The sequence below is a fragment of the Anticarsia gemmatalis genome, chromosome Z, assembly GCF_050436995.1.
Source record: "Anticarsia gemmatalis isolate Benzon Research Colony breed Stoneville strain chromosome Z, ilAntGemm2 primary, whole genome shotgun sequence".
Taxonomy (NCBI): Eukaryota; Metazoa; Arthropoda; class Insecta; order Lepidoptera; family Erebidae; genus Anticarsia; species Anticarsia gemmatalis.
Genome location: NC_134776.1, coordinates 11,611,129 through 11,634,249, shown reverse-complemented (window position 1 = coordinate 11,634,249; position 23,121 = coordinate 11,611,129). Strand labels below are relative to the sequence as shown.

Here is a 23,121-nt window from a genome sequence, read left to right as displayed (position 1 = left end):
CCAGAAGCAGTAAACTTAAATTTATGTATAAATTTGACGAATAAATGCTTCGCTAACCAAGACATTATTAGTAAATAGTCTATCTGAACATAAGAGTGAGGAAAAAGTTATAAAGCATTTATAAGAACAGTAATATTATAAATGCGAATCTCTGTTACTCAATCACGTGAAAATATATACCAAAAGAAAATACTAGCATTGGCCCGTGGTTTTGTCCGTGAACTATTTACTATAGTCCACGTGGACAGAATCACGTGAAAGAGCCAGGAGAAATTAAAATATACTCACCAATAGCGCTGACTCCTATCGCGTTGTACGTATTCATGGACATTGACTGCATCGGCTGCAATGGGCTTTGGAGCTGAAAATAATAAAACCTTCTGAATTTCTGATACAAACACATATTAATATTACGAATGGCATCATTTCGTAATAATTTTACTGACCATTTATTGAAGCACTTTAGTGGCCAATAATAGGTTAAACGGGGATTTGCTCGATCGTCGAAAGACTACGCGTTAAATACGTTGTTTTGTAAAAAAAAGGATACAAAATCTTCAATCTGCATTGTAAGTGAGACTGAACAAAAGAAAATCTCTTTCAAAACTGTATTTTTAGACGCATTCTACGAAGATGCATAATTAAATAAACAACAATAAAAATGACACTCTTTTCTGCATGTAAGGTAATTAAAAACTCGAATAAGGTCTATGTCCTAATAAGGCATATTTCTTAAATATCTCGTTTCTCTCACGCACACACTTTTACACACATTGGCGGCCATTCGAAACCGAAAGCTTTTGAATAGGTAGAAGTGTTTCCAAACGGAAGCAATAGCAATCGAAAATCTTTAAACTAAGTTAAATAAACATTTAAAGCATAATGTTTTAAGTTACTTTGTAACGATTTTTTACTACGTTCATCTTTGCTGTCGTTAATGTAGTTTAAAAATATTGGGTTAGTATTATAATAATATGTGTAATGACCCAAGAGTAGAATATAACAAGAATTGTTGCCAAATAACAATTATTTATTGGACGTTGTCTTTATTGGATTGAAAAATTGTTTACTGTCAGCATCGATTTTCTTAAGACAAAGTATTCTTATTATAAGTATATTTTAAAAACACTATCGAACAAAATAGCACAGTTCTTGTAGTTATTTCATCGATAAAGTCGTTTACTGAGCAGTCATAGCGCCAATTTGCGAACATACGTTTTACTGCTTTTTGATACGCTACTCAAATTTTAATCTCGATTTAATTACTGAAATGAAATTGGCCTCTTAACACGCCATCGAAATTCATAGGAGCATTACGATACTTGTTTATTGTGATTATTTGTTACATTATTCTAAACACTTTTTCTTTTCAAAGGTATCAATTGATTTGCAGTAATATATTATGATAACGATCTTTCGTTATCTTATTCTCCTATTATCTTTCCTTATGGAAGAAGCTGCTCTTATTTATTTTGTCCATATGTATATATTTTTTAATTTTCGCATCAACTCTATCTTATTAATATATCTTTTCACATTACTAATTTGTATCTTTAAATAAATTAAGACCATCATCATTAGAAGGTTTCTTGAATAAATTGCGAAGATAGGAAGGAGGAGGCAACAGCTTAGAACACGCTCAGTCTTTATTTAATATAAACATGATTTTACTTAATTTACCATGTCTATAATAGCTTCACGTTACAGGCCGTCCAAAATGAAGCTGCGGCGTGATTGACGTAATTCAGCTCTACCGGTTACGAAAATTATTACATCGGAGAGCACAGGACTAGGCAGGATTCAATTAACTCGTGTCATTTTAATTACTAGTGAATGCATCTTGTAATTCATGATGGACACTGATCACTTCATTCAATATAAGATTTATGTTTGGAAAATTGAATATAGAGGTCAATAATATATAGCTGTTATGTTATTGAAAATATTTTTTTGTGTAGAAGCACCATTATTTATGTTATGAGTGTGTTATGACATGAGTATGTTAGTTACATATTGTAGTTATAGTTTTATTTTGATATTTTCTTAACACTCTTTTTGTTTTATGCCAAAAAAATTGCCATGTTCATAAATAAGGGAAGACACTGGCATCTGTAACACAGCTTCGGCTAGCATAGATTACAGGCAATGTGTGGATATTGTAACAGATTTTATGTCAATAAAATTTTTAGATTTTTTGATTTTGTAGTGCTCTGATACAAATTCGAAATATTTTTGTTTCGTCAACTTTGTACAAAGACTATTTGAAACAGTTATTAAATTTTTCGACCGTTTTGTTTTGTGTTTTTTGACCAACAAAACTTTTATTTAGCTAGACATAAAATTAGGCACTATACGATTTTCGAGATAGCTTTGAATAGAGTGCTAGGCAGATGGTTGTCCAAACGATAAGGGCCTGTGAATTGGACTGCATGTTCATACCATTTAACTTAAATGAGACATTTTAGTCCTAAAATAATGCTTTTTGTACTAGACCGGAGGGTGGACTTAATCAGCGAATTTTACACATTTACTCAAAGCTTTTTTTTGCGCGAAGCACACCATCTCATAGGGTATAATCCTTTGAAGTTTTTAGGCAAATTGAAGATCATTCTTGCCCTTAGTAAAACAATTTTAGATAAAAAGGATCGTCACAATTTTCATGTACGTATAAAATACATAAAAGTAAATATATACAGTATTTGTAAAGGCATTTTGTGTCTGGAAACTATAAAGATGTTGCACTGTATATACAGATTCTAATATTCGCTGATAGCAATGAGCAACGTTCTAAACAATTTTCTATAACAAGTCTTCGGAATGATCTAGCTTGTAGTAATCACCATCCGAATCGTGAACAGACATGTTTAAAAAAACAATAGAAGTGAGGTATTTGTAGAAGAATTAAAATTTCAGGTCTCTGCCTATCCCTATGGAAAGAACGCGTGATTTTATATGTAAATATGTATGACGTATGTATGTAAGTCTTAATTGGAACTTTATCCAATTGAGACTTCACCCTGATACTGTGTATGAGTAGTAAAAAAAATAATATGACACGGTTTTCAGTTTCCTAATTCCACAATTAATTATAGTTTGCTAATGTAATTTATACTCACGATAGTTAAATTGAGTTTATTCAAACGTTTTCGCTAGTTTTTCTGTAAGCATAGATAATTGATTCTTTAGCTACATAAAACTATTAAGCACTTTTATACAAAGTTATGGAAATAATAAACTGTAACTACTTAGTTGGTAAATAAATAATAGTATTGAGTTACAATTTTATTGATAAAAATAACTTTAATAGTCTCATTATTATTACAATTATACTTACATTTTTTATTAGAATATAAAGTTAGGTTTTGATTGTACTCTTTTTCTTTTCCATTTTGTAACAAGACGCAGTTAAAAAAAAACTTTCATTATATTAATAAATATATGCCTAAAAAAATTAAATTCGATTTTTTATATTAAGTAACTTTTATAATCATACGATTAACTTTTTATATTGATACGATTTGACCAGTTCGCTGTTTCTGTGTACATTTACCGGTAGTTTATCTATTCAATAGCGTTTAAACCCATATAAAAAAACGCTACTGAATAGATAAACTACCACTAAATGTACTCAGAAACCACCGGCATAAATAATTAATTAAGATCAAAATATAGTTGTTGTAGTTGGTGGTTTCTGAGTACATTTAGCGGTAGTTTATCTATTCAATAGCGTTTTTTTTATATGAGTTTAAACGCTATTGAATAGATAAACTACCACTAAATGTACTCAGAAACCACCAACTACCAACAGAAACCACCGGCATAAATAATTAAGATCAAATAGTTTCTAGTTATTTGATAATTTCAATCTTAGTTAAAAGTGTTAGAGTCGCATTATTACCTGTCCTTGTATTTGGTGTGTGGCAAATGGGTTGACTGGTACCGGGGACGACTGGTGCGGGAGCGCGCTGTGTGGCGAACACCCGGGAGGACTGCGCCCCATACTTCCGCACGCGCCGGCGTATCCCAACCCGCTCGGCGACTGAGTTAACCATGTACTGAAACGTTTAAATGCCACTTAACTATTGCACCGTGGAACTAGCGTAGAAAGCTGTGCTATTTATTTCACTTACATATCTTTGGAAAGGACAAATTGTTTAGTTGCTACAGAATTACTGTGAACTAGAATATGAGCGGATAGTTTTAATGTTGGATGTTGTTTTTTCACGTAAACATTCAACCAATTGCATTAAATTAGACAGATATTGTAATTTAATGCAATTGGTTTACTTTTACTTCATGCCGAGAAATTCTTTTATATTGATAAAGGGCATCAGCTAGCCATATTTTTGTCCAGGTAGGCCTATAGATGTTTGAAAATACGTACATAATTATTTGGGATTATTATATACTTTTTTGTAGTTTAACTATCATTTTATTTTATGCTTGGGTTAAATGTCGCATTTGTAGTCCATTCTACTCTTAGTATTGTATTAACGAAAAGCATAGCGTGGACCCTGTAGTAAAGTAGGTATAAGATAAGAATAATGAACTCGTGACTGTCCCTCTAATGGGCAATGATCAACCCCCGGAAAGAAGGTGAGATTAGGCAGTGACAAATTTGAGATACTGAGCGTATTTTTTGTTAAACTCCAGCACAATTTAAAATAATTATTAATTTTAAAATGCTAATTGGTACCTATTTAAAACAAATTAATATTCTTGCACAAAACTTATTTTGCATTGTCAATGTTATACACAGAATTTGTAAAGAGTCGTTCTATTAGCAGATACGAGCATTGGTTTAACAAACTATCTACAGCTGTCGCTTTCGTCTAAAAACCTAGTAAGTTTTAACCCGGTGCTATAAATAGTATTTTCTCTTGACGACAGACACGTGCATGTTTGCATTCATTTACTAGCATATACAAGAGTGTCGTTACTCTCAAGAACCTTGACAAGTTTATAAGTCGCCGTGGCAAAACCACAGATAAAGCCGACTAACTCCGCCCATCTCACCTGCCTTCCACCAATAGCATAACAGTAACACAAAACAATTGTTTTACATTAATAAAACATATTATGCTTGTCTAAACTGCACACATAAATACATTTACATTTATTATGCATTATTACTTTATAAACAACTGTACTACATATTATATAGGGCCTTCATTTCTTTATTAATACTTTATCCAACATCATTTTTAATATGTTATATTCTCCAGATTACGCAACACAATATAGTTATGTTTTTCTACCACGCAAAGCGGATAATACGATACGTATTAATAAATACGTGAATATGTTTTAAACATGTAATTTATTACACGTCTAAATTAAGATTCACAGCGTTAAGGGATTAAACAGATTTATTTATTAATGTTAGTTGGGATGTTTCAAAAATGTTCACGATATTTGATATTAATTGAGATAAATATTTCTCAAACTGTATTATTTATGTACAACGTATATTTTTTATCAGTGTACTTATCAAGTACATAATACATTCGCCGATATGAAATTGAGTTCCAACATATCTGCCTAGTTATATAAGATACACTAGTTATCTAAAGGACGACCGCGGCTCGATAAACTCTGAAAAGTTCGAATATCCGACCAATTAAATAATTCTTATCAAATATATTTACTTAGCAGTCAGTTTGTATGTCGTTACAAGGCTTACAGGTATCCTATCTACTTTTATCACTCTTGTTACTGAGGTCATAAGTTATATACCTGAACCATAACTCAATCTCATTATGATTGACATAATTAAGAAATTAAAACGATCAGGAAATCGGAAATATAATTCTTTAACATATCAGTAAATTATTAGCATTTGTTTTGTAAACATATGTATGAGAAACGTAAATATTTATTATAATTAATATGTAATAGTGTCATAGTGTTAATTTGCCCGTTTGAATTACATATATTAAAAGTGATTTCAATCTTGTTCAATGTTAACGCTGATACCAAAGTACGTATATAAAAAATAGTAGGTATAAACATCGCTTTAATGGCAATACCAATTTACTCTGATAATTTGGGTATCCCCTCATAAACATGTACAATTTGGACATTAATTGCACTTTACGACACATTTTCCTAATTCTGTCTTATAAATATTTAACCTATTTATATTAATCGTTACGTCGTCTTTGAATCGAACTAGAATTTCGTAACTCGATCAGCAAAAACTTGCGGTTTATTATGAAAACTTTAAGACAAGTAATGTTACAAATAATGAATGAACTCACGTGTCGTATCTAGGATACGAGGGTGGGTGGTACGGTGAGCCGGAGCCGAAGTAGTTCCTGGCGGCGAGCGGCAGTGGCTGCATGTGTGGCGGTACGTGCTGGCTCACGTGACCCACGTGGTACCCGTCTCCAAAAAGTGTTTTGGAGAAGGGCGTAGCGCGGAATGGTCTCTTCATCCTCCGTCGACGTCTGAAGTTGCCGTTCTCGAACATTTCGCCACATTGCGGATCTACAACAATACTACACTCACCACCCAAGAGTCTATAAACATGAGAGCAAAAATGTGTCGCAAGCAATTCGCTTAAGAAGTAATGAAATATGAGCTGATGGTGAATGATCGCATAGCACTCGGAAGTATCACTCGCTCTGCCTTTCAATATATCAAACAATTCTTACATAAATAATGCAAACAACTTCAAGGATAACAGTGGCTCTTTAACACAGTTATAGTTGAAGGATTATTTTAAATCATTAAGTACAACATAAACAGGTACCATATTCAAATTTCAGTCGTTTGAACTAATCGGTTACTCACCAAGGGTCCAATAATTTCCTTTACGTTCTCCACCACCCTCCCGTGGTACTTTGATGAAGCACTCATTTAGGCTCAAGTTATGTCGGATAGAGTTCTGCCAACCCTTCTTATTCTTTTCAAAGAATGGAAACTCCTTGGTAATGTAGGCATAAATTTCGCTCAGCGTGGCACGTTTAGTGTGACTATTTTGGATAGCCATCGTGATCAGCGCTACGTAGGAGTAGGGAGGCTTGGTTAGCGCTTGCGAAGTTGGTGTGGTGGACTGAGGCTTCATTTCAGAGTTACCAGGGCTGGCAGGCGTGGTTGACTTAGATTTGCTCTTACTTTCGGGGTTGCTGCTAAAGAAACAATAGAAAGCATTGTACATTCGACAACTATATAACCATACTACATGGCCTTAAATAAGGAATATTACTATGTCCAAAATTAACAACTTTGTAGGTTAAATACGAAACAAACCTGTTGTTAGAATTAGTGTCCTCTCTTGGAAGCGATGGCAGCGATAGAGTTTGGTAAACGCGGGAAAGTTCCTCTTCTCCTTTCACATTTTGAGGATTCTGTGTATCGTTGCTATCTTGAATGCATATTCTACTGTCGTATTGTGAAGCACCTGTGAGAACAAGTATGAGAAAAAATAAATATTGCAATTATACTTGCACTTCTCGTACACGTAAACTATATAATTTAAAATTACAAACTCCTCCGTATTACGACGTACGAATTTTCCTAAAAAGGGTTGCAAGTTTTGGCGTCACATAAATTTATATACCTAGATTCCCTTGTGTGCCGATCTATGAGGTTACACGTAATTTGGATTCTCCAAAATCTGTTTCAATTTGCTTATTCTGTCATCACAACCTGTGAGCAATGTAAACCAGTGATGTGACGAGTAGGTAATGAATTTCCCCGAATAATGGCGATATTCTCTCCAAATCCAACCGTACCGAATATTTGGCTGAACTATATAATTGACAAAGCAATCCCGTGCATAATTTGAAATGAGCTCATAGCTTACATTTATCTCTAACTACACTCAGCGGTGCGTCGAACGCTGAACATAAAATCACCCTATTGATTTCTAATTAGCTTGATATATAACAGGTAAAGACAGCTCCTTACTTGGTTGAAAATTTCAAGTACTTTCCGGTCGTAACAATTCGGATAAATAATAAAACATTTTAGAGGAAGTATAAGTTCTTAATTTTTTTATGAAATTTCATCCACTAACTCCCGGTTTCTGAGTACTTTTAGCGGCAGACAAACTGCCGCTAAATGTACCTCAGAAGCCGGGGGTTAGTCGGCCAAATCAAATAAAGGGAATAGAAATACACAACTTTTAAATGTATCGCATTTTAGTTTTAATCTTGGCTCGTTTAAAAATAGAGGATTACCTGATTATATTTGTAAGGTATACCTATCTAATACCTAGATGTGATGGGTATTGTTAGTGGTAGCTCCCTAAATAATTAATGAATTGTAGATTTTTTTAAAAGTATTTGTCATGTCATAAAAAAGAGTAGCGCGGAGTCGCTTGCCAGCTTTTCTTATTACAACCCCTACTTTCCGAAGTGGCTGTAAACCTGTCTGTGCTTGACCTACATGAATAAATGATTTGATTTTGATTAGGATTCACTTACAGTTTTGTAGGTACTATGACATATGGTTGTGATCGTTGTTTGTATGTTTGTAAAAGTCCCAGCGAGACAAGAATAGTTTTAAATGCGGAACTTGTCTTTTTTATTGTTTTCTTGTAATAATATCACCTTTATAGTATTTATAAAAGAATTAAGTTTCCATCTTTTGTAATACAAAAATGAGATTGAAATGAATGGGTTGAATTTGAAGACTTTGTATTGTAAGGTACCTACTACAAAGTGTTCTTTGAAATACGTATTGGTTCGGAAAGAACCAAGGCTCTATTATAAAACACAGGAAATAGGTATTTGACAAAGTCATCAGAATTAATTGAAATAAGTAGTGATATAGGTACCCTATTACCTAAATTATATTTTACAACACCACGGGAGATGATGAAACATACTGGCATAAATCTTGATATACTTATATCGCACCAACATAATGTATCTACCATATTATTACACAACATTCTAGGAAATAGTCATCCATGACAGATAAAGAATTATTATTAATCACTCATGCCTACTTACTTCTAGTAATCGCAATGATATTAGATCTTATTTCAACGAGCTGAATATTGATTCAATGCGTGGGAAAACTACACCACAGCCATCCCCAGTTTAATAAGCACAAATTGTAAAAAGATATTATTGTGTTGAACATGATTTATTAACATTGTTTTAACTCAAAACTGTATAGTTACAACAAACCCCCGCCCATTATGTATATTCTTAATTGGTATTTACAAATGTAGAGTGCTAGAGTGCAACAAAAGTTATGTTTAAACTAGGTACATTCAATATAAGTACATTATTGTTATTATGTTGTAACATTTAACACTTGAGATTTAGCCAATCTTACGCGTACGTGCCTCCCGATACGGGTTTCTCGGAATTCGTCGCTTAACGTTGTAGGTAACGAAACATGCACACTACGTAAGTACTACATACATTTATAGGTACTGACCGCCGGCCCTGGTTACTGACTAACTTATCCGTGTATTTTTCAACAAAAATAGGCATAGCTATTACATAACCATTACAAAGTCCAAGTAAAATTTGCGCGTAAAACGACATTAACTTATACGTAATGTAATGTGACAAAAAGAGTTCCTAACCTCTGTTATCGTCATTTTTCAAGACTAACGCCCCTCATTTTTATCGGAGACCTCGTAAAATTGTATTTAATGTTGGCCTATCGTGGAAAAAGGGAAAAATAAAATGATGTATTTTCATAATTTGTGTGTGTAGAAGAATGCGTCAGACAGACGCCGCACGCCGATGTAGTTGCATATCGGATTCGAGCCGAGCCGCGAACACCGCGAGGTATTGTGTCGCTTATAGAACAATGCGTCGTATTTATAAAACATTAAAAGCCGGCGTATCGTTCGTGAAATTAATAACAAATAACAATTGTGAAACGTTCGTTCGGAAGCAGTGCGAATTACCCATGCCGTTGAATAACTGGCTTCTGAATGTTCACTCACTTGTGAGACTTATCTCGTATACTCACAAAATAACCAAAAAGGAAGTGTAAAACCTCTGTTTTACATCCATATCAATGCAATTTGGTAATCATTGCGAGGTTAAAATGTATGGCTTAGCTGCAAATTTGAAACATAATAAAATAGAATTGGATCTTTAGATAGAGCATCATTGTCTCTACGAATATAAGCTACAGGCTGTTATTGCATCCTCTGTTTCAGTATTGATATGGGTACCTACTTCATTTAACATGGATTACCTATAAATCTTTTACCTAGTACTTGAGACGAGCTATAAAGAATATAGTAAATCTAGATACAAGTCCAAGAGATTGAAAGAGAGCAAATGATTTAAACGCTACAGTACATAATAATATGTACAAAATGTCCAATCTTTATACCGATTTCAACGCTTTCTTCTTCAAATCTCAATGCTTTCATATTTCATTAGCATTGTTTTAAAGAATCACAACGAAAAGCACAACATTTAACAATATACAGGGATACTTGTAATAATTTGATAACTTCTTTTACCGAACTCATCTTCTTTTTGACGATAGCTTTCTCATTACTCTCCTTTTTGTGAAATGCAAGAGCTTAACTGATATACAAAGAATTACTTTTCCACACCAAATCGCGTTAGACTTAACAAAAATAACAAAACAATAAATTTTGTACCAAGCAATGAATGTTTTCTTTTCTTATTATCTCTAATGGACATTTTGTTTACCTAAAAGTCTAATTAAAATGACAACCGAATAAAAATAGGCTTAGAATAGATATTTATTAGATAAATACTTGCCCCCGATTTAAGATTTCGTCTAATAGGCAGCAATTACTTGGGCACTTATATCCTGGGGCGAGAAACATAATATTTTCGCTCAATTAGCGTTGTCTTTGTATAAACGGGGTGGAAAACCTTGAGGACATAATTATCAAACACCTGGTTACGAAACAAAAAGAAGTGGGCTTAATTTGAAAATAAAACGTAAACAGCCATTAATCTCACACCAAGATGTTTGAAATTGTTATAAAAAGAGTTTCGACATTGTTTGTAAATAACGCTAGTTTCGTTTGTAAACTAACACATTGAGGTAATTTGTACGATTGAGCTGTCTTTATGACAATTTTAATATTGGCGATAAACTTTTTAGCCGTGTAGTAGGTTAACGGCCTATAACATGTAAATTATTGGAATCTATTCTAATATAAAACAAAAATGCAGTTGACGGCCGCCTGCAGCTATATTAAAACTATTTGCATTGTTACTCTGTTCATAGTTATTCCGTCCCGCCTCTGTATAACATAAAGTATATTGTGTAACAGCATTAAGATATATAATCATGTCTATTTTCCAAGAAATTCAAACAAAGACATATTAAAAAGGAGTAATAGTAGCTTTTGCGAGTTACGCTAAATAGTAGAATTCGAGCCCCCGGCGTTACTTAACGCGTCTACTGATAATGGCGTCGATACCCAACTCGTACAAAAGGTAATTGTTCTCTCAAACAATAAAGTTTAATAACGTAAGGTTCTAGGTAAGGTGCGCGCACGCATTGTGGGCCGCGGTAACACCACGGTGACGAGGATCGGTGTTATACTTAGATAACACCAAGAACACTTCTTAAGTAACCTTACCCAAAGGTAATTTGAACTTATACACCATTACTAACACTACAGAACTTACCTAATAAATATCTCTTACTAAAATATTTCATGATTGACACCAAAATTTGGTATTAGGTCTCATGTGTATCGTGTAATTTTGCAGATTTTTGAATGCAATTTAGTTTAAAATTAATTATTTCGGGTCATTAAATAAAAGTTAACAGTACAAGAGCAAGTGATAAGTTTATCCTTACCATAAATGAAAACAGTATTTAAAAGCAAAAAAAATCTCTATATTTATCTTAACCAGTTTAAAACTGAAGAACCCTTAATGTTTATATAATCAGGCCTAGATTTTGATTATAATAATCTTAACAGATTAAGGAACTATTTGGATAGAATAATTGAACCTGCAAAGTTCAGATTGAACGTCATAATAAACGATACAGTTGATTGAATAGAAAATAAGTTACTATTGACTTTAATTAATGTTTTTCCAAGTTAAAAGTCTGAAAATCCTCCCGGTTTCCATGGTGACCGCCGGCTGATAGCTACTCACTGATGTACGGTTGCTACGAAACCCACTCGTCTTGAAAGAAAACAAACTGTACCTACAATAATATTTACCTATAGAGACATATTTGTAAAATGTAACAATAATAATGTCTGCAGGATAATTACGTACAATAAAGATCTGCATAAAAAAATAATTAAGCTTACCTATTTATAATTCCTAATGACTAACGACAAGTACGAATAAGAAAATATAAATAGCAATAAAATGTAATAATTATTATTTATTGTTGTGGGTCTCTTATAACCCGAACGAAGTAACATAAAGTCACGGCGCGGCTCTCGTGTATTTTTTATTATAATCGGGTGACTTATGGTCGGTTTGCAACAAGAGCACCGAGGTTAAGGGGACGCGACCCGAGCTGACGTCAGGAGCTCGAAGAGATCTCGCGCCCGCTAGATACGAACCAAGTTGCTCTCTTAGATAAGCCCCATGCTGGATTTAATCGCAGTAGCTGTTATTATACCTATACGAGTATATATTCAATGACATTCGTTATGAAAAAAATATTGATATACGTACAATAAGATGTCAATGTTGCAGTCTACAGAATAACTTGAATCATTTAACAAGAACAGCGTAAATTTAGTTACATAATTATTATTTTGTAGTGTTCTTTTTTTATCTTACAAGCGGTTTATTAGACTGTAAATCGACCATTGGGCTAGAAATCGATTACTTTGGGTTGAGTTTGGTATGAATATTATTCGGTTTTAGGAATAGTGAGCGCATGTACTGTTCACTTAAATATAAAATAGGGTAAGCATAACTATTATAATACAGGGTCACGAAGCTCTTTGATAACGACCGAGTGCTACAATTTGTCATTATTAGATAATGCCATTTCTTCCTTGAAATTGGATTGTTCTTAAGTTCATAACATTTTGTGCCGGTTGAAACGCAAGAACTGTAATGATAAAGGCTATCGTAACGTGAATGAATTATCAGCACAGGTCTAATCGATTTCTCTCGATGTCTAATCGATTTAGGTGTAAACTGTGTTAAAGGTGGCTCAATGCGACACATAAAAGCAAGAAGTACAAGCTCATATTTGTACTGGATTCGACGCGGGCCACTTTACGACCACAATCAATGGCTTCAGGATAGGGCTGCCAGTACTAGCATGTTACAACCAGAATTGAAAGTTATTTTGTTAAAGCATTACAAACTTTACGAGTTTTTATGTAAGTAAATATAAAATTAAATTGCTTAGCACCATGCTATTTGTTATATGGGCAAGTGCAATATACTACTGTCTAGAGCTGCATACATTCTAAAGATTCGAGACGTTATTAAAAAGTCCCAAATACTTCATTATCCTATAAACTAAATCAATTTGTTCAGTCATTCTGATCTGAAATTGGTATCGTAATTCTTTTTTCACTCGTTTACTATCGTGCGATTATAATAACAAGTAGTGAAGCAAACAGTGCTCGTATTTATAAATAAATTATCTACTCTGTTTAGATTTATAAGTTGCTATGTTGATCTGTAGTCATACAACTACAGATATCTGTCTAGGACGCCTACCTACGGCTATTAGATAACTTACAATTAAGTCCGCGATATTTTATCTTAACGTCATATTTATTTCACCTAATTTTCTAGTAAGATATGGGGCTTTATTCAATTAGATGATTGATTATTCTTAGTAATGGAAGAAAGAAGAAATCTAATTAGCAATAGTATTAGGTAACTGTCCTGTGCGTCAATGGAAGTGTATAGTATACACACTGTATGCAATATTTTGTTGTCATACATGTATTTTTAATTGGAAAACAAGAAACTTATTGAACGTGTCGGAGTGCGTATCTGATTCCCAGACTAAATAAATGTCTAGAGAGCTGAATGAAAGAGGGAAACTCTTTTGTGAAATAAGGCTGCAAGGATGCAGCCCAGACGGTGTGCTGCGTCCCAACCCAATACTGTATCGATATCACTATTCTAGGAATTAACCGTCTACCCTTTTAAACACTGAATGGCGTAGACAAATTAAGGTTTTCCCGACATAGAAAATGTTTAGACTATACTGATTTTGTTTAAAATTAGGTTCAGCGAGAGAATCTGCCCGCCTTGAACTTGTACTGAAATTGCTCTTCTTAGGGTTGATTACTTCGAAACCTTTTATAAGTGCTTGTTTACTTCTTAAGCTGTTATTGTTGAAACTAATCAATCAGTTATCTTTTATATGAATACAATATCGTCTCTGTATGTGTGACAAGAAGGAAGTTTGTAGGGATCGTAGCAAGTGGCGTTCTTCGGTCTCTGGCTATCCCATGGGAAAGAAGCAAGATTGTGTGTATGCGTTTGTAAAATAATCTATGCATTTTTACAGGTACTAAATTCGCCGTCGCGAATATTTGCACACATTCTACCATATACCATACCTACATACTTATCAATGCAAATTATTTTATTCGCAAGTTGTTATAATAATAAAGTATTCAATGTTATAATAAATAGAATTAAAATAATTGGGAATAATTGTAATCTTTCATATTTCAACCCTGCATGCATTTTTTTCCATTAATCTCATGCGTCGTCATCACAATATTTACTTCAGTTTTTCACATATGATCATCTTTTGTAGTCCATCCAAAGTTTTTTGCCTGAACAGGCACTACTCACCCGGACAAACATTGAATCCGTTACTTTTGGTAATTACAAAACATGTCTATAGAAACTGAATTAATTATTTTTCCTAAATAAGTTTATCATTCCCTTTTAAGTACAAACCTCGTTTTTCACCTAACAGAAAGACGAAAGCAGTTGCCGATACACCTCGCTGTTTCATTTCGCTTCGCTGTATAGTTTCATAAAAAAATACTTTTCACGAAAGAAGCTAGAGACAAATATACGTCTCATAACTTCCTCGTGATTTTTATCGTGACACTATATTAAAAATCTTGCTGATCGCAACTGTGTCTCAAATGTCTGACTAACCTAATTGGAATTAGGCAGACCATATTAGGTGCATTGCTTAGATCATCTTTAGGCCAAGGCGATGCGACTCTACATGAACCTTCCAAAGAATAATCCGACGTACCTAGTGGTTTGAAGTCGCGCTTAAGTCAAACATTCGTTGCATCAAAATTTCATTTTTAGCAATTCGTAAGGTTTGTACTGTTTTTTTTTTCACCTCGTAATGGGGTTACTGAACTATCATATGGATGTAAATTATTTTCACTCCAAATAATATTCAAAATGACAAAGAACTATTATGTCGAAGCATAATCACGAGCTCTGCAAATATTTCAATCACTAAGCTGCGTAAAGCATTGATTGAAATTCGCAAAATTATAATGCGATGTGATGTGCAACAGGTAATACCTACTTAATGTAATATTATACCAATATAACGTATACATGTACCATAAATGTATTGCGTTCAATTGTCGTAGTTGCAAACTATACACATGGTATCAACCTACATAGACATACGTAAGCTTACACTGGTGTAAGACAATGATCTCATAGAGTATAGCAAGGAACAGAAGGCTGTGATGATAATGTAAACATATTTTGTACCTCACTACTTACATATTCCTATTATAAACATGAACACTTAAGTATGACGTGGCATTATGTAAGGTTAGTTTAATAAAACAATCGAGGCTATACTAAACCTTTCGTAGTACCGAAGTTATTTTACATCTTTGTACCTAAGTAGGTGCTAAGCAATGCCCTAAATTCTTCAGATACTTACATACCTCTTTAAATCTAAAATGACAGCCATATTTCACGAACAATTATTTTCTAATTATTTGTTTACCCCTTCCTGTGGCCTCTCGTTCTCGTTATTGAAACTCGGCTAAATGAAAATATCCGTAGGAGAATTCTAAGAAAATGCTGCTATTATTATATTATCATTGAATGAAACACCTCGAAACGTACTATTCATATTTCCCACATGACACAAATATACTATTTCCTGCTTCTGGGAACTGCCTTATCTGATAGTATGTACAGAAAAAACATATCTGAGCATAGAAGAAGTTCACCGTGGTTAGCTTTTGTACGCAAATATTATAAAGAATTCTAAATTGTTTACATATCTATTTTGTTTCTAAAGTTAATATCTAAGATGCCCAAACTCGTTTAAAAAAAACAATGGAAATCTTTAATCGTATACATGGATGGGCCAAAGTATCAAAGCGCTGAAAACTGGTGCGATTTGTTAATGATCTGTGCATGCATTCGATGCTTAGGTATACATATGACATTCTATTATGACACACAATGTGTCATGAAAGCGTCGTATAATCCAGTCGGCCATTATTATACAGTCCGATCTAGGCTGCTACCGAGAAATCAATCAAAAGAACAGATTGACAGATCCACAAAAGGACTAATTATACGGATTATTGAAATACCGAAATGTAATAACTAGCTGCCCCGAGCAGTTTCGCTTGCGTCACATAAGAGCAAATATGGTCATAATTTTCCCCGTTTTTCTAACATTATTTACGGGTACTCTGCTCCTATTGGTCGTAGCGTGATGATATATAGCCTATAGCCTTCCTCGATAAATGGGTTATTTAACACTGAAAGAATTTTTCAAATCGGACCTGTAGCTCCTGATAATAGCGCGTTTAAACAAACAAACAAACAACCTCTTCCATTTTATAATATTAGTATAGATATCATGAATGTGAAACTGCCCACCCTTCTGCCACGGGAAAATAACTAACTCGGTTTTGATAACACGGTAGTTGACTAGGATAACGAAAAATTATTAAGCTTGTACTCGACAAACGGTTATCTAAAATGCTTACGCTTTCTAATTTTGCTTTCGTTAATAAAGTTGAAATTAAAATTATTACAGACTATTAGGCACTCATTTAATCCCAACGAAAATACGATACTAATGACGTCAATATGTCGTTTTTCTATACTAAAATGCGTTTTTGACATATCATAAAAAGTAAGGGTAGTAGTCATTTTCATCAAAACCAAAACAGGCGGAGCTACAGGAAAATGTTTTTTCTAGATGTTTTTCACTGTCGGATGTGACATTAGATTATAATAACCATTACGCTCTTTTTGATAACAGTTTTCATTTAAAAATAACATGAAATTTGTTAAAATTTTTTCATGTGTGTGTCATTCTAATAGCATTATTATGTGCCTATTTAACATTGATTTTCACATTTTTCGCACACTTAACGAAACCATTTGTTAAATTAAAAAGCCTCTGCCTGCGTATTCGGTAGAGTACCTAACCAACTTCTGTATTGTAAATGTAGGTATGTAAGTTGTTAAATTTAAATCTCGTTTAATGTCAATTAAAAATAAAACTATAAATTGAATCACGGAGTTTTGAAAATTTTGGAGTGTTTAGGATTTGATATAAAAAAAATGTGTTTTAATGATTTTAAAGATCGGCATTGAGATTTTGTCGGATAAATATGGTAGTAACTGCGAAAGTTCAAGAAAATAAATACTTATTTAGCGAACATCTCGCGCCCGAAGGTTAATAAAAGTTCATCGTCCGATTACGTCTATAAAAAAAGTTTAGGTATTTTTCGTTAAGGTTAGCTGTATTGGAAGTAGAATGTAGAAAAATAGATAAAGTATGTTGGGAAATATAGTATAGTTAACAGAAAAATGCAAGATATATTTTTTAATAGACAAACGGACGTCATACAATTTTCTTATGAATTCTTTACTTGGATTTTTCCTCAGATTCTTATTTTACTAGATATATCTAATGCTTAATTTAAATCTTTCTTTGTCATTGTGTCTCTAGAAAAACCGATTGACAAGACACAGAAGACGGGGTTAACAAATCGGATGTATGAATAACTACCTTTTACCCGCGACTTCGTCCGTCACCTGAATTTTCCCATGGGAATGCGTCATTTTCCGGGGTAAAAAGTAGCCTATGTCCTTTTTCGGGTATCCAAATATCTTCATACCAAATTTCATGCGAATTGGTTCTGTAGTTTTGGCGTAATTGAGTAACAGACAGACAGAGTTATTTTCGCATTTATAATATATTAGTATGGATAGTATGGATGAATGGATGGTCATCGCAGAAGCGGGAACCCAAAACGAAGATGGTGGGATGACATCAACGCATTTGAGAAGAACTGCCGTCTTGCTTATCGTCTCCACGGAACTTACCGCAGCCATAAGGTGATTTGGAAGGAAGGGGGAGGCCTTCGCCCAGCAGTGGGACACTCAATCAGGCTTAGTTAAGAATGAATAATTCTCGTTATTGTTTAGGAACAATTAAGACAACTAGGCACAATTACAGAACTGATAGTCCTACAAATAATGCTGTGGAAGATCTAGATACCCAGTAGCCGTACCGTAAGCGCTAATTTATCAGTTTTCGCAACCGTTACTGATCTGGCAATATATTGAGAATACGCATTCTGTCACAAGAATAATATTGTAATTAACTATTTTTATGCACACTCTTTTTAAACGAAAAAAAAAAAAACTTGCAAAACTTCACACGGTCTATAATTTTATTTATTCTAACCAGAATTACTAATTCTAAAATCGGCATTCTATGGTTTCCTTTTTTTTTATATTTATATGGCAACCTTTTAGTGTAATATACTAGGTAATAATAAAATAAAAAATATGAAAAACGTTCGAAGAATTCTAGTTAATCTAGGAACTAATAATTGTGTACCTTCAGCAGTCAGCACTGACGCCATATTAATATTTTAATTTACATATTTTAAGCAATATTTTTTTTCCAATATGAATACTCTAAACTTTGTTTTAATTTATCTGCATGAATGAAAATATTCGTCGCTTTATCAATATTTTTAGATGAAGAAAAAACAAGCATAGCAATATAAAATACCAGGTAAAAAATACGATAAATCGCTGTAAAACTAAAATATTAGAAATATGAAATGCTCATGATATCTATTATTTATATGAAATAATGGAGACCATAGCATTTCATATGAATGAACAATAACATCGATGTGATGACGATTTATAGCTATACGAGACATCTGTACTGTTCTAAAGACAGACTTCCTTTCTGCATGCCACGAATTTTATTTTAGTTTATTCTGGCTTTTTCGTTTTACTCAAGCGTAGGTATTATATCCCTATGAATGTCAGGTAATTGCCAGATTTGATAAAAGAAAGTGAAGATAACAGCGTTTTGTTAAAAATGAAATAAAGAAAAAATTATATAAACACACACACTACTCGACAAGATGCAAAAGAAATACTTTAATAAGCATTGAGTCAAATTCATTTGTATTACGCGGCTTATATTTATTAAAACGATGCTGTTTAAAAGTAACATTTAAAATATGGTTTATTTACTTTAAAATATGGGTTATTTTACTATAATTTTTAGTTTTATAACCTAAATAAATATTTAAGGAAAATTTAACGCGATAAAATATAAAAACTGTGTTAAATTTTAGTTGTAAATAAGTTTATTTAAGTAGTAAATCCAAATAAATATTGTCACACAACTTATGTAAATACTAAATTGTGTAGTCATTTCTGATATAAAGTATTATAAATATCGGAATACAGTAGTTTTATTTATTTATATACAAGAGGCCGCCCGCGACTGTGTCTGCGTGGAAACCCTTCCCGCGTAAATCCAAATCCCTCGGGAACTCCGGGATAAAAAGTAGCCTATGTGTTATACATATACGAAAGAGGTAATCAAATTATTTAAAAATAGAAATATGATGTAATACTATTCCTACATACAAAATATTTTTTGCTCCTTTTGCCGCTTTATAGAAACAATAGTTTAATAGTAAGCCTCGTTGTTAATGTTTGCCATCGGTCCGAGGTCGTCGACAAACTATACTTACAGCAACTAACGAGTGCACATTGACGCAAGTCGACTTTAATTTCAAACTTCAAGGATCCCTCCTAGCACCCTGAAAATAGCACCAGTTTTTAGTGCAGAGAGCCGCGCCGACCGGACGGCATTAATGACTTAGCAATTTACTCCTCAAATCAAATCCTACTGCGTGGTACGTTATTTCAGTGCAAGGCGATTAAATCTATCAATGAATTTCCGGCACCGGCCGCTTGACACTTTTAATATCGCCAATCAACTCGAGACCGTTCTGAATGAACAATACTGGTTGGGTCGTAAATTAAATATTCCTAAGTTCGTGCCAACACAGCTACCACTTGAAATGGTACGTAAGTCACAGTCGCGTCGGTAAGTTGAAACACAAAAAGGTACATGTTTCTAACAATAAGAGCATTATGCGTAAAAACCAATGCGATACAACACAATTTAGGTACTAGTATAACAAACATCTCATACATGCTTTACCATCAAACAATACTGGCCATAATTGCCTGTGATTGGTGACACACAACGAATCAATGCCTGCAAAGAGTTGTTTTATATTTATTTCGATATTAAACCTTTAAAACGAAAGGATATTGTTTTACAGAATACTTTACACACATTCACTCCACACACACTCCAGACGCGGTATCATTAAGACGCTTTTTTCAATTGATTAAAAAAAATGTAAACCACAAAAAAATATATCGAAACAAGAGTTATTGCAAAAAAAGTACGTAGACCTCAAAACTAAGAACACAACACAACAGTGTAACAGAAATAACTCGGGTACAAATATTCCTTTAAAACTGTTACAGGATTAGCTGTCGACATATTACCAATCGTAGATTATTATTACTATATTTTACACCAATAATAGATGATCAGAGTAATTAAAGTAATATTCGACCCATAAAGATTCGCAGCTAGAAAGTTCACTGTGAGAAAGCTGACAAGTAGATCGACAATTTATAATTAAATGACGGGACAGTGGTTTGACAAATGGAGAAGAAATGAGCATTCGTTGGCTGACAAATAGATGAAAATTAAATATTCATGTCGCTGATGAATTCCGACACTCTATTAATTTTCATTAATAAAAGCATAAAACCAGTTCGGATGTTAGTCATAATCTTCGAAGATTATAATTGAAGCCTGTGAAATGCTCTAAGAAATCAATTATATTGCAAAAGGAGTTGCGTCCCTATCAATATTCTAGGTATGCAAATTAGAGGAAACAAAATAGCCATTCGTACTCTTTCTTACCAGCGTTCAAGAAGTTTGATATGGGGCTGGGTATGGATAGCTTGAGAGCTTTACTTGAAAGAGGTCAAGTGTTAGTTGATGATATTGCCGAGCGACGGCAAATATTACGCTACTACGGCGAGACGGCTATTAACAAAGTGAAATACTCATTTTATAATATTAGGAGTCCGAAAACTAAAAAAAGAATTAAATAGACGAATACTTATTATGAAAAAAATAAAATCAGGTAAAACATTAAATTTTGTAGTATATAGCAGGTATTTCTATCCCACGAGCTAACATCGGAAACAATAAGGGTTTATTTTCAAGTGTGTTTATAAAAATACGTCTTATAGAAAGCACGAACGACACACGTACTGACTGTTCAGATTTGCACTTGACCTTAGTAACAATCAATAATACTTTCTATAATATTATTGTTAGAAAATAACGACTGAAAACGAAAGCATCACAAAATATGTTGTTGTCCCTTCAGTACACGCTAAAGACTAAACGGTACACAAAAATTAAGAGTACCACTTTATCAGAAAATTCTATTCTACTTAATGTGGCACTTTTCAATATAAATGATACCGTTTTCCCTTAATTCACAGAACGTAATACCTACGAATAATAAAATATGCATTCCTGTTATGTCTGAGAAAGAAAATCGACAATACTATTTCTGTTTATGTTCTAAACGATGATGAAAACGTTTACAATTATTGAAAAACATCGTATTGTTTGTTTAATTTTTCTTCTGATTGAATGCCTATGAGGTTGACACGGCCACGCAAGCGACAGATCTAAGTTACGATAAAATCATCGCATCAAAACATAAATATGAGCGTAGAGTAAAAGTCAAAATTATAAAATATGTCTTGGCCGGCTTTACCAAAAAATCATGTGAACATTACGTTTAAGGAATTTCGACTTGGATACATCTACAAAATATTTATGTCATCGTATTCGATTTAATTGAATTAATCCGGTAAGAGACCTCAACTTAATGTTAGATGCACAGAACATATACAAATCTAAAACAAAAAATTACCCGTTCATTCCGAAAACTAGCGCGTTAATACATACAACGAAACTCTTCAGAATTATAAAAGTAGCATTTTGACTTTGGTTAAAGATAAACGTCATTGTCTGCAATTAAATTGTATACCTAATTAAATATATAGATGTATTATAAAATGAAGATACGCCTAATTAGGCTCAGTTGAATGCGAACAGATACTTGCTCTCTACCCCACCGATTGAAACTTGATACACGTATTAACTTGTTCGGGTATCAGTTGCATAGCCTAAAGGGAGATGTCTTAAATCGACCCCATTATGACAAAAAAGACGTAAGGTACATTTATCTATTGTTACTGTCTTTTATAGAATTGACAGAAAATCTGCAGAGGAGAAATTTCAATTGAGTTTATATAGAAATTGTATTTCTTTCTTGTTACCTAGTGCATTCAAATTCTAACATCGATTTAACTTGATTTTTATCTAGGTCGAGGCTTATATACTTTACATGTAAAAACCAAAATTGTTGTACTTTTAAACAAGTTTATAATCGGAAAAGAACTCAATATTTATGCCGTATTTGTTTTTTTAAGGTAAGTTCTTTCAGTTTCTTGTTTGTTTCAGTTACACGTGTCGGTCAGCATTTTCCCTTTAACGTTTCTTCATTGATATTGATAGTAAGATGTAATGAATATTGTTGTTTTTGTTTTCGCGACGGCTGTGTATTATTAATTGGCAAAGCCGACACGTGGCCGAAATTCCAAACGCGAGATGTAATTCATCTGATTCTTTACCCTTATGTTTTTTTTCCTTTGATTTATTTCCTTTGTTGTCAGAGTTGACCACTTTATGAGAGATCTCTAGTCAGCTAGTAACATAGAAAATCAATTGGGTTCTTCAAATATCGTCTCTTATTTAACTCACACAGGTGACGAGTCTTGCAAGCTTTTA

General features: G+C 33.3%; 1 protein-coding gene across 6 annotated transcripts in view; it reads right to left on the bottom strand.

Moving 5' to 3' along the window:
• The window catches only part of LOC142986385 (uncharacterized), a 48,712-nt gene that overhangs the window by 8,223 nt on the left and 17,368 nt on the right, over positions 1–23,121 (bottom strand). For 5 of the 6 annotated variants that reach the window (XM_076134865.1, XM_076134862.1, XM_076134868.1 and 2 more), the window contains 5 exons: positions 7,255–7,405; positions 6,796–7,133; positions 6,261–6,489; positions 3,899–4,055; positions 289–361 (listed from right to left, as the gene is read on the bottom strand). In XM_076134865.1, coding sequence (XP_075990980.1) covers positions 289–361; positions 3,899–4,055; positions 6,261–6,489; positions 6,796–7,133; positions 7,255–7,405 — 948 coding nt within the window. The remainder of the gene's footprint in view (positions 1–288; positions 362–3,898; positions 4,056–6,260; positions 6,490–6,795; positions 7,134–7,254; positions 7,406–23,121) is intronic. The other variant, XM_076134864.1, reaches the window with a different exon arrangement.